General features: G+C 44.2%; 1 protein-coding gene across 7 annotated transcripts in view; it reads left to right on the top strand.

The window, feature by feature from the left end:
* Positions 1-8,003, top strand: part of TNRC18 (trinucleotide repeat containing 18) — a 470,959-nt gene extending 462,956 nt beyond the window's left edge. For all 7 annotated transcript variants that reach the window (XM_069645534.1, XM_069645537.1, XM_069645536.1 and 4 more), the window contains one exon: positions 5,894-8,003. In XM_069645534.1, the coding sequence (XP_069501635.1) occupies positions 5,894-6,100 (207 nt within the window). In that variant the 3' untranslated portion in view covers positions 6,101-8,003. The remainder of the gene's footprint in view (positions 1-5,893) is intronic.
* Positions 8,004-12,920: the final 4,917 nt, after the last annotated feature.

Here is a 12,920-nt window from a genome sequence, read left to right as displayed (position 1 = left end):
AGGAGGAGAGCTTTTCCTCCTCCAACCCGATTGCCAAACATTTGACGGGTCTCGCCAGGCTCTAACCACCCATCAAGAAGCCACACCCCGTGTTGGACCTCAACATAGTCTTGGGTGCCCTAGCACGCAAACCATTTTAACCAGTGGTGTCCACAGACATCAGGCTGGTCACCATTAAGACAGCCTTGCTATTCGGCCTCTCCTCGGCTCGCAGAATCAGTGAAATTGCGGTGCTGTTCTCCTCGAAGCCATACACCACGTTTCACAAGGACAAGGTAGTCCTGCGGATGCACCCAACGTTCCTTCTTAAGGTGCCTCCCACATTCCATCTGAACAAGGAAATTGTGCTGCCCACGTTTTCTGCTGAACCCAAAGACGTGGACGTCAGACGTGCACTGAAATTCTACTTGGACAGGACGAAGAGCTTCCACAAGTCGGACGCTCTATTCATCACCTTTGGAGGTTCAAGACCCGGCTATCGGGCATCTAAGGCCTCCATAGCCCGTTGGATGGTCTTGGCCATCAAAGAAGCCTACAGGGGACAGCATAAGCTACAGCCAGCCAACATGCATGCCCACGTGGTCAGAGCCAAGGCAACCGCCATTGCTTTCCGGCGGCATGTCCCCTGGCAAGTCATAAGCAGAGCGGTCACATGAGCCACCCCTTCGGCTTTTTGCATGCTCTACTGTTTGGATGCCGGCTCTAGATCAGACGTGGACTTCGGACATGCAGTTCTTAGGAACCTGCTTGCTTCCGGAAGGTCTCCTCTCCACCCTGGGGCTACATTCAGTTGTAATTGCCCATGCAGTAGGGAGGAAAGGCGATGGGATGTAAGAGTAATTATAAATTACTCACTGTAGTGACTAACGTACTTAGTCCCCTTTCCTCCATACATCCCAGCAGCCTCCTCCCTAATAAAACTGGTGTCATTAGTCAATGTTAATTCTATTGTCGATGCGTCTATGGGGACTGAGGTGTGGTGCCGGAGGGCAGAGTCAGTGCAGCGCATGCTCCCAGGGCCGCACCCTTGAGTGTCTCTAAATTTAAAGGGAAGGTTTTTTCTGGTGAAGAAGGTTCCGTCTCCCGTGCATTATGGAGGAAAGGAGACTAAAAGGACTAAGAGTATGTTTGTCACTACGTTGACTAACTTATAATTTGAGTTCTGTGATTTTTGGCAGCCATTTCAAGACACCAGTGAAGAATGATTACCGCCCAGCCGATTTGTCTTTCTTTCTCGGTTCAGCTCTCCGGTGAGGGTACTTCAAGGAGTGGAACCTTGGCCCTGATGTCTGGAAGGAGTCCACCAAAGATTGGGGATGATTCGATCTTTGGAAGTCAGTGCCACTGCACAGTGTCCACGGGACCAAGGGTATTGGCGGTTTGCACAGCTTGTTGTAGGAGGGCTTGAAATGCAAGTCGTCTTCAGTCTGATTGGATCCACTACTGTAAGCGAGAGTCTTCCTTTTCAAGGCTCTCCTGACGCTTGGAAGAAGGGGTCTGTTGGGACAGTTTTTCTAAAGTTGACCCACAGGACATTATAAGACTACCCTTGGGCAATATCCAAACTCCCACTCTTAGTATAAGTCTGTACCACTCAAGGTAATTGTAGTATAGCAGAGCAGCCATGCTTATCGTAGGAGGGAGAGAGGGCTGGTAAGGAGGTAGACTGATCTTGCAGCATACATAGGCCCAAAGAAACACTTGCACCCTTAGAGCTATTTAAAAATGGTTTATTATATATACACAAATATGAACAGGGGTTCCCATATACAGAGTAAAGGAATGAGTGAGTGGGGTAAAAGGTTCCCACTCTCTCAGGAGACAGATGAAAATAAACAGGAGTCCAGCAAATGGTGCTGTGGGACTCAGTTGAAGGAGATTTGGAATAGAAATGAAAAATCTACCTAATGGGGTCCGATAGCAGTGATTACACAGAGGGCATCTCCTGTCATCTGGAAGTGGCTGCGGACATCTCTCCTCTTCCTTTTCGGTTCTTCTTTTCCAGAGATCACCTTGTCTTCAGCTACAGGATCCATATCTCTTCTGCAGGAACCCACCCAATCGGCACCAATCAAACTCTGGGTGGTGGCTGTCCTTCAGGACAGCCAGCCCCCCAGTTGGAACTGGTTCCAAGTAGGCACACCAGAAGACAAAGAACGGCAGAGTTTCAAAGTCTTCCCCCATTTCCTGTCCCCTCAGACACACTTGAGCCTTGGCGGGCTTCACAAAGGATTCCCGCCGAAGACAAAAGTCAAGCTAGGACCTCCCCCACCAAGCACAGCAGAAGGACCAAGAAGGCACAAGCAAACATGAAAGTCGCCATTTTGGGTCAATGGTGACCCTTCTGTGCAGTACCACGGCTGCAAATACAGCCTAGGAGTAAAAAGTGCACACACGTAGGTAAGATAAAACCACTGCCTGCAGCCAATCAAATTAGCTTGTCACTATAACCAAAACATCACAGGAACATTGAGAAAAGATAGTACATAGCTCCCCAGCATGCCACATAAGGTGGAGTGTGCTGATCTCACAATATGAAAGATAGGAAGGATACAAATATTCCCCTATAACAGAGAATATGAAGGGAAGCCCAAAGGGCTCCCAGCAACATTGTGCATAGTGTGTCAAAAGACAGATGCCATACAACTTGGCGGAGTATAACTCAAAGAAAATGTTATAACAAGAAATACAAAGTATCCCAAAAGGTAGGGTAAAAGAATGAGTGTGTGGAAAAAGATTCCCACTCACTCAGGGGAATAGATCAAAAATCCAGTAGTCAAGCGAAAAGTGCTGGACACGCATGTAGAGGAGATTGTGCATAAAAATGAAAATCTACCTAACAAGTGTTATTTGAACATCCTTTCAAATTGCTACACTATTTGATGACCTGAACGCCCAATGTTACTAAAAACAGTTGAGCCATAACTGTGTCCAATCTTCTCTAAAACCGAATAGAGAAATTCTACATTTTAGTTCTGGGTATTCATTCACTATATTATGAATCATTACATTTTCCCCCCAAAAGGTCGATTTTTACAACTTCGGGTATTTGGATTGTGGGGGGGGGGGGAGGGATGAGTGCAGCAGGCGATCCTCCTTTTTGTTAGCAGTTTTTCAGAGGTACAGGTGTACTTTATTCTAGTCCTAAAGATCCCCGGCTGATGATAGGAGTTAGTTGTGGCTTTTGGGTATAGAATGCAGACATCTTTTTAGAGAAAATAATTATAAATACTTCGCCGGCTACCCGCAGAGTTTTCATGATTGATGCTAATTTCTTTTCTAGTTTCCCGTGGTCGAGAAACTAGGAAAGAAAGTCGCAGCAATTATGAATACTCTGCCGGATGCCAGCGAAGTTTTCATAATTGCCTGGATTTGACTAAAAGAAAAGGCGCGTGGTTTTCTTTTTAAGTTTCCTGGGATTCCTCGGCTTAGGACAGCCTGGGAAACTCAACAAGAAAACCGCTGCAATAATAAATACAATGTTGTTGTATTCGGGAAACTCAAAGAAAACCACGGAAATCATAAATACAACAAGGTTGTATTTATAATTTCCATGATTTTCTAGCTAAATTAAAAACAAATGTATAAAGCACTTACTTACAGCTGACAGGATCCTGACTGCATTCTCTACTCTCCGGCAATAATGAAGCAAAAGCCAGCTGTATTAAACAAAAGGTACCAGTAGGTGGCTTTTACTTCATTATTGCCGCATGAGCAGAGCTTAACACAAGCACAGGAGGCTCATCCATTTCACAAAATGGATGCCTTCTAGTGCTTGATATGTTTTGAGTTTGAGGCTCTTCCCCAATTTTACATAGGAACTTTGTTTAAATATATATATATATATGTATGTATATATATGTATGTATATATATATTTGATTATGGACCATCTTTTGAGCCAATGACATTTTTGAGTGAACCTCCCCTTTAGGGTGGTTATGCTGACTAATGACCTAGATGGAATTCCATTGAAAAGGGAATCGCGTCACCTGTTATGTGAAGAAACGGAATTTCACATGCAATACAACATTGGATTACTTTAGTGTGGAGTTTCAAAGCATTGTAGCCAAAACATAGGATGCTTTGCAGTTTCTATTGAATTAGATCTATTATTTAGCAAGAATGTGTACAACACAATGGCAATACATAATTAGCATTACAGAAAGGATGGATGAGATATGTAGTATTTCTCAGCCTTTTGTATATCGATGATGGTTTGCGATTTTATAGTATGAAAATGTTATCCAGTGGTTATAGCTTGTTACCCTTCCTGGTAAAAGCATCGTCTGGATTTCTTAAACACAATGTTGGTTTGGTCTTTGAAGCTTGCAAATGAGTATTGGGGCATCCTTTTCCTATGACTATGTAAATAAATTAAATGGCTGGGTCTGGAATTTTCATACATGGCGCATGAGATGGGGTGTGTCCCTCTGGCATCTTGGTGAATTTGAAGGATGGTAGTTTACAGATCTCAAGATGGAAACCGACTTCAGTAAAGCACTCTGCATTCCTTAGTGATACAAGTCATGCAGCGAGACGAGTGAGGGTCCACCTCCTGCCGTCCAGTTGTGATATTTTATGCTAGAGAGCAGGGACTCCAGTAGTGAGGAAGACTTCTTGAGCATTGAAGGGGAGGTGGCACATTAGGCATCTAAAATCCTGGTTCTAGGGCAAGGCATTGCTAAGTGCCACCAGTAGGAGTTGGACTACTGCCCCTGAACTAGGATGCTGCACAATCTACAGGAAGGAAGGAGGGAGGGATTAGACGGTGGGTACACAATGTCAATTTACCTAGGACGGAAATAATTGCCACATCCTCCCTGACTGAAGTTAGGAATTTGGCATCAGATTGGATATCGCATTATCTGACTTTGACGGAATGGAAACTTACTTGGGTCATATGAATGCAGGTGGAATAAACGGTCACGGAGCTGCCCATGACCGCATTCAATTTACATAAAAGGAGGGCCACCTTTTTAAGGAGGGGTTAATGGCATAAAACAACAGTTTTCTGAGCTTTTTATTTACAATGATATAGGTTTAATCTGTGTTTAACTTGGCTTTACAGTTTATCCTGGACACCAGGACAACTGTGGCATTTGACAGTTGTATTCAATGTGAAGCTTTTTGTGTGTGCTGTACCTTCTGTCTCCAGAAAAAGACAAGCACATCTTTCCCACCTCTTGAAACAAAAGAATACTGTACCTGGACCGGAACACTGATCGATTATCTCGATGAAGCAGGGATCTGCTTTTCATCTGAATTTATTGCACTGTGTGTACATGACAGAACCGATTTAAAACTGTTCTATTTGAGTGCCTCCACTTAAAAGTAAACCAAACCTAGATGCACAGGATGGTTCAAATATGCTGATATGATATTATGACATGATATGGAATTTATAACGCGCCTATAGACAAGTGTTTCAAGGCGCGATGAGGCAAGGAAGGGGGAACAGAGGGAAGACAGACCACGATCTTACTAGGCCAGGTGTCATTCAGATCGCGCAAGTGCATGGGAAGGGGAAAAGTGATTGGGGGAAGGGGAAAGGTGTGTAGGGGGAAGGGAGAGGGGAAAGTGCAGTACATGGGATAATAGAATAAATAAGATACATAAAAAATACGGCCAGCTGGTGGCAAGTGCAAGGTAAGTGCAGACATAAGTGCTTTTCTATATACTTTGATAAAGGGGTATACCATAGAATCTTTTCAGGTTAGTCCCCAGTAATCAAGGAGCTTGGTCAAATTCATGTTGACCAAGTGCGCATGTTTTAAAAGGTGTCTATGGAAGCACGTGCAACCGTTTGATTGCTCACTGCATGTTCTAGAATAGGTGCATGCATTAAGCTTTAACTTGTTTTCCCTAACTCTGCTCTGTCGCTCCTTCCTCAGCGTGCACTGTACCAGTCCTCTCATGTGGATGAAAATGATGTGCAAACGGTCTCCCATAAATGCCTTGTTGTGGGTCTCGACCAATATGAGCAGATGCTGAAGACCAAGAAGTACCAGGACAGTGAAGACCTTTACTATCTGGCAGGCACTTACGAGCCTACCACAGGCATGATCTTTAACACGGACGGTGTACCCATTATCTGCTGATCATCCGTAGGACAAGCGACTCTGACTGAGTCCACCCCAAGAAAAACCTGCGTTAGACAGGAGAGGAAACATGGGATCCATTTACCCTTCCAGACCTACATGCAATACTTTTGACAGGTCAGCGTACAGAGTGTGGGGAGGAAAAGATGTGACAATCTAAAATACCAAGTCCTTTAAAGAGGACTTGTACATGGCGCCAAGTATCAACTGCTTTCTGAACTCTGAAAAACACAAAACCTCAGCACGTGTGCCAGAAGTCAGGGTTCTTCGAATATTACATGTTTCACACATGTTTGTGTGCAGTAGCAGGTGACACAGTGGGAATTGTAAACTATTGCTAGTGTGAATGACTAAAGAGCAAACATGGGTGTTCACCACCCTCCATCCTCGTTCTACATTTGTGCAGCCTTCAAGAAATAATGCTGGAACTTCAGAAGAGTTTTTTTTATCACCTTCCAGTGTTGGAGCATGCTGGCTCTTTCCTCAGCGGGTTGTGTACGGCCATTTGCTCACTGCAGCTGTTATGGGTTGTTGGTAGCAATCAAGTAAAAGAATCTGAGTTTCCGACTAAGGTGCCTTCCAGGAGAACCCGAGATCTTAAGCTTTAATGGCACAAGGGGTTTTATGCCCACATTGGACACATGAATGATTTCTTGAGATTGTACCGAAAGGTTTAGCACCAGGCTTCTGCTGCCTTGCAGTTTCCTCCATTCCGGGGTTGCAACGTGTACACGCACACAAACGATCGGGGCACTGCAGGCTGAATGGTCTCCATTGTAGAGTGTGCTCTGAGAGTTGGAGATTTTAACCCCTCAAAGTGAAAAAAAAGTTGGATTTTCCAGTAATTAAAAATGGTGTGCCAATTATCAATGACTGTTGGATGTAATGTTACAAGTGGCCTGAAAGAAGTTCACAGATTTCTTTTAACATTTCACACACAACTAAAGTACATGTGAAAGAGAATACCCAACAATCTCAAAATATTTTAAATGCTATTTTGTTGTAGATATCTGCTGTCCCTACATTCCTCCGACTGTGGATATGGTTGTGAGGAAAAAGCACAGTCTGCACATTTTAAAGACTATACAGTCCTGTCTTGTATTCAGTGCCACCTGTGCTACCTCTGGCATTGGAGTCTCGTAGGCCCCTGTGGACTGGTATCAATGTAAACTATTTGCTTCTAGCAAACAACTGGGAAAGAATGTCTTCGGCCGGCTGCACTGGAGCACTTACAATATTAGCAAAGAGTGGGGAGATTAGGGTCCCTTCCCTTGTTCCAAGCAAGCCTCTTCCATAATGGGAGATCATATTTTGACCAATACTCCTCTGGGTACATCTAACTTTCTACGAACACGGCCAGTCACTCTTTCCGATTGTACAGTTTTCATGATGCATCAGGAACGTCCTTTTGTCCAAATACTCCAACAAAGAACCACCATAGATCCATCCCACTGTATTATATTCCTTGAAATAGATTACACTTTTTAATGATATATATATATAAAGTATATATGAAAAAATATATAAAACTTTTTTAAACTGTGAAAAAGTTATGAAATTATAAAATGACTGCAGTCTGACGTCTAGAAGAATATTTTTATTTCCTGTTGGATTGTTATTGTAAAAGATCTTCAATTAAAAAGAAAAAAAACTAACCAAGACACACATTGCACGCACTCTAAAATATTCGTACTGTACTTAGCAGCTACTGTGTAAGAAGAGGATATTTTTAACGCTAACGTTAAATAGAAAGCACTTATACACTGCCTGTTGCCTTCTATGAAAACACCAGGACTTTCCAGACAATCGCAAGGAGGGGAGAGTCTTATTTTATTTTTTTTATTTGGCATTTTGTTGGAGAATTCAGAGTGATTGTTTTCATAAAAAAGAATTGAAAAACAAACTTGTCCTGTCTTGTGTGAAATGGATGTTTGTCCTGGATGCCAACAGCATTTGACATATTCCAATGTGTTTTAGTCCCCGTCACAATGTGCGCGCTATATTCTAACTCATTTGCACTTTGCATTTTTCCTTTCATGATTTCTGCCCGATTTCTCTAACCATCCCCCTTGCTCTCTGCCCCCTTTTCCATCTGCCAATAGTGCTGTGAAAGTGCTCAACGCAGTATTAAGTGTTATAGACGAGACCAACGTGCAGATATTGCAATGCTGGCGGGATGTATTTTTAAGATATTTGAGAGGCACTGTTCTCTTCATGATCACAAATGTGCCAATAGCATATCCGTGTTATAGTGGCACTTGGAAAGGGGGAATTCACAGTTGACTCTAGAAGTGTGCCCAATATCCTCCCTGCGCAAAGTTGAATTTAGAAGTCTGCCTAATAGCATGCCTTGGTTGAGGTTAGAAGTGTGCCTAATAGCGTGCCCTGGTTGAATGTAGAAGTGTGCCTAATAGCGTGCACTGGTTGAATTTAGAAGTTTGCCTAATATCCTCTCTGCGCAAAATTGAATTTAGAAATGTGCCTAATATGCCTTAGTTGAATTTTGAAGTGTGCCTAATATCCTCTTTGTGCAAAGTTGAATTTAGAAGTGTGCCCAATATCCTCTCTGTGCAAAGTTGAATTTAGAAGTGTGCCTAATAACCTCTCTGAGCAAAGTTGAATTTAGAAGTGTGCCTAATATCCTCTCTAGTCCCTAATGTCCTCCCTGTGCAAAGTTGAATCTGGAAGTGTGCTCAACAACATGCCATAGTTGATTTTAGATGCGCCCCTAATATCGGCTCTATGCAAAATTGAATTTAGAAGTGTGCCTAATGGTCTAAGGTCTAACTACACTTCAAACTGCCTAAAAAGCACATCTGCAGACTAGTTTGCAATGAGTGCAATTAGTACATTAAATCTTAGATTAATTGAATAATATTACCCTGCTTAATTGAACCAAGAAACCATGAAAAAAGCTCTCCCAGTGGTATAGCTGAACTTATAAAGTCCAAATATAAAGTGTAATTTGCATCCGAAACTGTACCTAATACCAAGTACTGTCGTGGTACTGTTAATCACAGAAAGAGTGAACAATTAACATCTGGCGTTATAGCTAAAGTGGGTTGGGGTGAACAAAACTTTCCAACATATCTATATCACAGTAACTAACAATGATTGCACCCAATCCGTCAAGGTCTGCCAGAAACGACCCCCATGTACAATCCACTGCAACCTCCGCCAGCCCTGCCTCACGTCCCCCCTCCCCATATCAGCCCACCCTCCACCCCATCACCTACCCATCCCCTTACCAAACACCAAGCCAGAGGAGCAAGATGGCGAGCCAACCACCCTAAGACCACTGCTCTGACGAACCCCTCCACCAATCAGCCTCCTATGATCATACCCGCTCCCCTCACTAGCCTACCAGGCACATCCTGGAATAGCATTCGCCTTCAAGTCTCACTTCCACGCCTCAACCTTTCATTCCTTCCTGTGAATCACTCCTCGTTAACCTATCTCTTTCCCCTTAGTTCTCACACAGCTTCCTAATAATCTACAGACCCCCTGGCTATGATAGACAATTTGCAAACAACCTCTGTGACTCTTATCGCCACCCTTCAACTAAACCATCCCAACCTCGCCCTTCTAGGAGACTTCAACATATGGCTTGACATTCCCACCAACCCTATGACACACTCTCTGGTTGACGGTCTAGACGCAATTAACCTCCAACCCCACATAAACGGCCCGACTCACTATAAAGGACACACTCTTGATGCCATTTTCAGCTCCCACAACCGGATACATCTAAACCCCCCTCCTCCCCCATCATCTGGTCTGATCACTCCATGGTTTCTTTCGCCATTCTCTCACTCGACCCGCTTCCCGAACCTCCAAATCTACGCAAATGCTGGAAGAAACTAATAATTCTTTCTGACCTAGCCGACGCACTCCTACAGTCTCCTCCGCCTACCCACCTACTCAATAATCAGTTATCCCCTGACGCCTTTGACTCATGGCTCAACACCTCACTCATGCCTCTCACACCCTCTTGCAAACCATCAGCCCGCCGAGGCCTTTTCCCTAGATGGTTCACACCTGAATTGAAGACCAGTGAACAACTATATAAATACCTAGAACGCAAATGGCGGAAAGACAAACCTCCCCTGAGCAGATCCACCTTGGCACGGCACCTCCGTCAGTACAAAGCCGAAATCCGGAAAGCTAAAAAAGCCCATTACAACTCCTGAATCCTAAACTGTAAAAACCCCAGCAAAGAACTTCACAAAATCATCACTGAATTCACCAAAACATCATGCACCACCACCGTCTCGACCCCCTCACAATCGTTGTGCGATTCACTCTCTCTCCACGTTTACACCACAGCCCTCGAAAGAATAAAGGCCCTAACCAACAAGCTAGCTCTCCTACACCCACCAGGCAACCCACCGCCTGTGACCACTACCCAACCGACATTCGACTCCTTTAGTCCAATTTCACCCGACCAATTCCTCAAACTTCTCTCTGTTTGCAAACCGTCTAGCTCTCCGCTGGACCCTTGCCCGGCCACAACCCTCAAAGAAATTTTTGCTTCTACCTGTGCAGGAGAACACGCAAGATCGATCATAAATGACTCCCTTTGCTTGGGAATTTTTCCCGACGCATTCAAAACGGTTCATGTCAAACCTCTAATTAAAAAAACTTTGCCTTGACCCTCTCGAGCCCAAAAACTACCGCCCCATCTCAAACACCAGGTTTCTTGCCAAACTCATCGACCGAACCGCCTACTCCCAACTAAATGCCTTCGCCGAAGCCAACAATCTCCTAGACACCACGCAATCAGGTTTCAGAGCCCGACACGGAACTGAAACTACCCTAACCTCAATCTGGGATGACCTTAAAAACACGGCAGACTCCGTGGGATGTGCTGCATTAAACCTTCTTGCCCTATCTGCCGCCTTCGACACAATCAATCACTCAATCCGCCTCCACTCCCTAGGAATTCGTGGAACCGCTCTCACATGGATAGCATCCTTCCTCAAAAATAGGAACCAAATAACCCTACTCTCCACCTATTCCTCCCAAGCTCGACCAGTCGACACAGGAGTTCCACAAGGAGCATGCCTATCAGCCCTCCTGTTCAATCTCTACATGGCCACCCTCCCACAAATAATTTGCTCACACAACATCCTGTGTTACAACTACGCTGATGGCACTCAACTAATACTAAAACTCCTGAACTCAAAACCCAACTGTCGACCTGACCTCGCTTCCTGCCTCCTCGACATAGAGCTCTGGATGGCCACAAATCACCTCTTGCTAAACCCCTCCAAAACAGAAATCATGGTATGTGGCAACTCCAAACTTCTTCCACACCCACTACCCTGGCCATCTGCCATGGGCAACTCACCGACTCCCTCTAACTCAGTAAAACACCTTGGATGCACCCTAGACTCTGACCTAACACTCTCGCGCCAAGTCAACAACGTCGCAAAGTCCTGCCACTACCACCTGAAAACACTTGGGCGCATCTTTCCATACCTCTCCTTTCCCAACAGACTCTCCGCAGTCCAATCAATAGTTATATCAAGACTGGACTACGCTAACCCCCTCTACCTCGGAGTCCACGCATACCAACTGACTAAATTACAAAGAGCACAAAACGCTGTAACCAAACTGCTACTAGCGCTCGGCCCGAGAGACCTCATCTCCCAGCCCTCAAAACTTTGCACTGGCTCCCGGTTGCCCGAAGAGTGAACTTCAAAACCTTATGCATTTCTCACCGAGCACTGCATAAAACCGGTCCTCAATATCTTCAAGACAAACTAAGACCCTGTCACCCACCACGTACTCTAAAATCAAGCTCAGCCGGCCTCCTAGTCATACCTAAAACAAACTGTCGGGTTAGGTGGATCAGCATTCTCAGCCTTGGCCCCCACGCTGTGGAACACACTCCGACACCACATCCGACTCACTGAAGACCTCATGTCTTTCCGCAAATTACTGAAAACTTGGCTCTTCCCCTAAGGGAGCTCTTTCCCTCCTCCACTGAAGACCTCATGTCTTTATGGAAATTACGGAAAACTTGGCTCTTCCCCTAAAACCGACCCGAACTCGAACTAACCCAAACTGGATAACAGCATCTCAATGACCTTACCAAATACTAGATCATAAATAGCAATGCAGGATCATGATCAAAGCCAGTAGTTGAAAACTAATTAACCTCTGTTAGATAAAAAGGACAAACAAAATAGAATGAGTAAAAGGATCAAACCTGCAAAATAGTTATAAAGAATACGTTGTACGAGAGCAGTAAAGTGGCTGAAATTAAGGAAATGGACAAGGTAAATGTAATGGACATGAGGATCAATGTGGACGTGAAGATTAAAGTGGATAACAATTCAACTAAACCAAAGATCTTAAATAACAATAAAACAAATAACAATACAACATCAAGATCCAAGCGAGAAATCGGCAAATAACCTCTACTGTAAACCAAAAGGACAATCAGAAAAGAATGAGTAAAGTAGATCAAAGCAGTGATGCGGATAAAAGAAAAAATTGTACGAAACATTAAAGCGGATGAAATTTATTAAATGGATGTAATGATCGGAATGGACCAAAATGGATAAAATGAATAGGTCGAAAGAAGAATACAAGCGACGGATGAGTACACAGACAGATAGCATGGAGTGTATGAGTGCATGGTATAAATGAAAAGTACAGAATAGACGATTCGAGTAAAAGAGACGAGGTAGTGCATGGGACAGATGGAGAGCACGGAACGGATCGAGTGCGTACGACAAGAGACATGGGCTGAAACCGATTATGCAGGATGAATGAACGAAGTGAGTGGAGCGGTTGAAGTCGGTAGACTGGA

This window comes from Ambystoma mexicanum, chromosome 2p (genome assembly GCF_040938575.1).
Source record: "Ambystoma mexicanum isolate Mex_15411 chromosome 2p, UKY_AmexF1_1, whole genome shotgun sequence".
NCBI lineage: Eukaryota > Metazoa > Chordata > Amphibia > Caudata > Ambystomatidae > Ambystoma > Ambystoma mexicanum.
The sequence above is the reverse complement of the archived record's forward strand: the minus strand, read 5'-3'. Positions and strand labels throughout refer to the sequence as shown.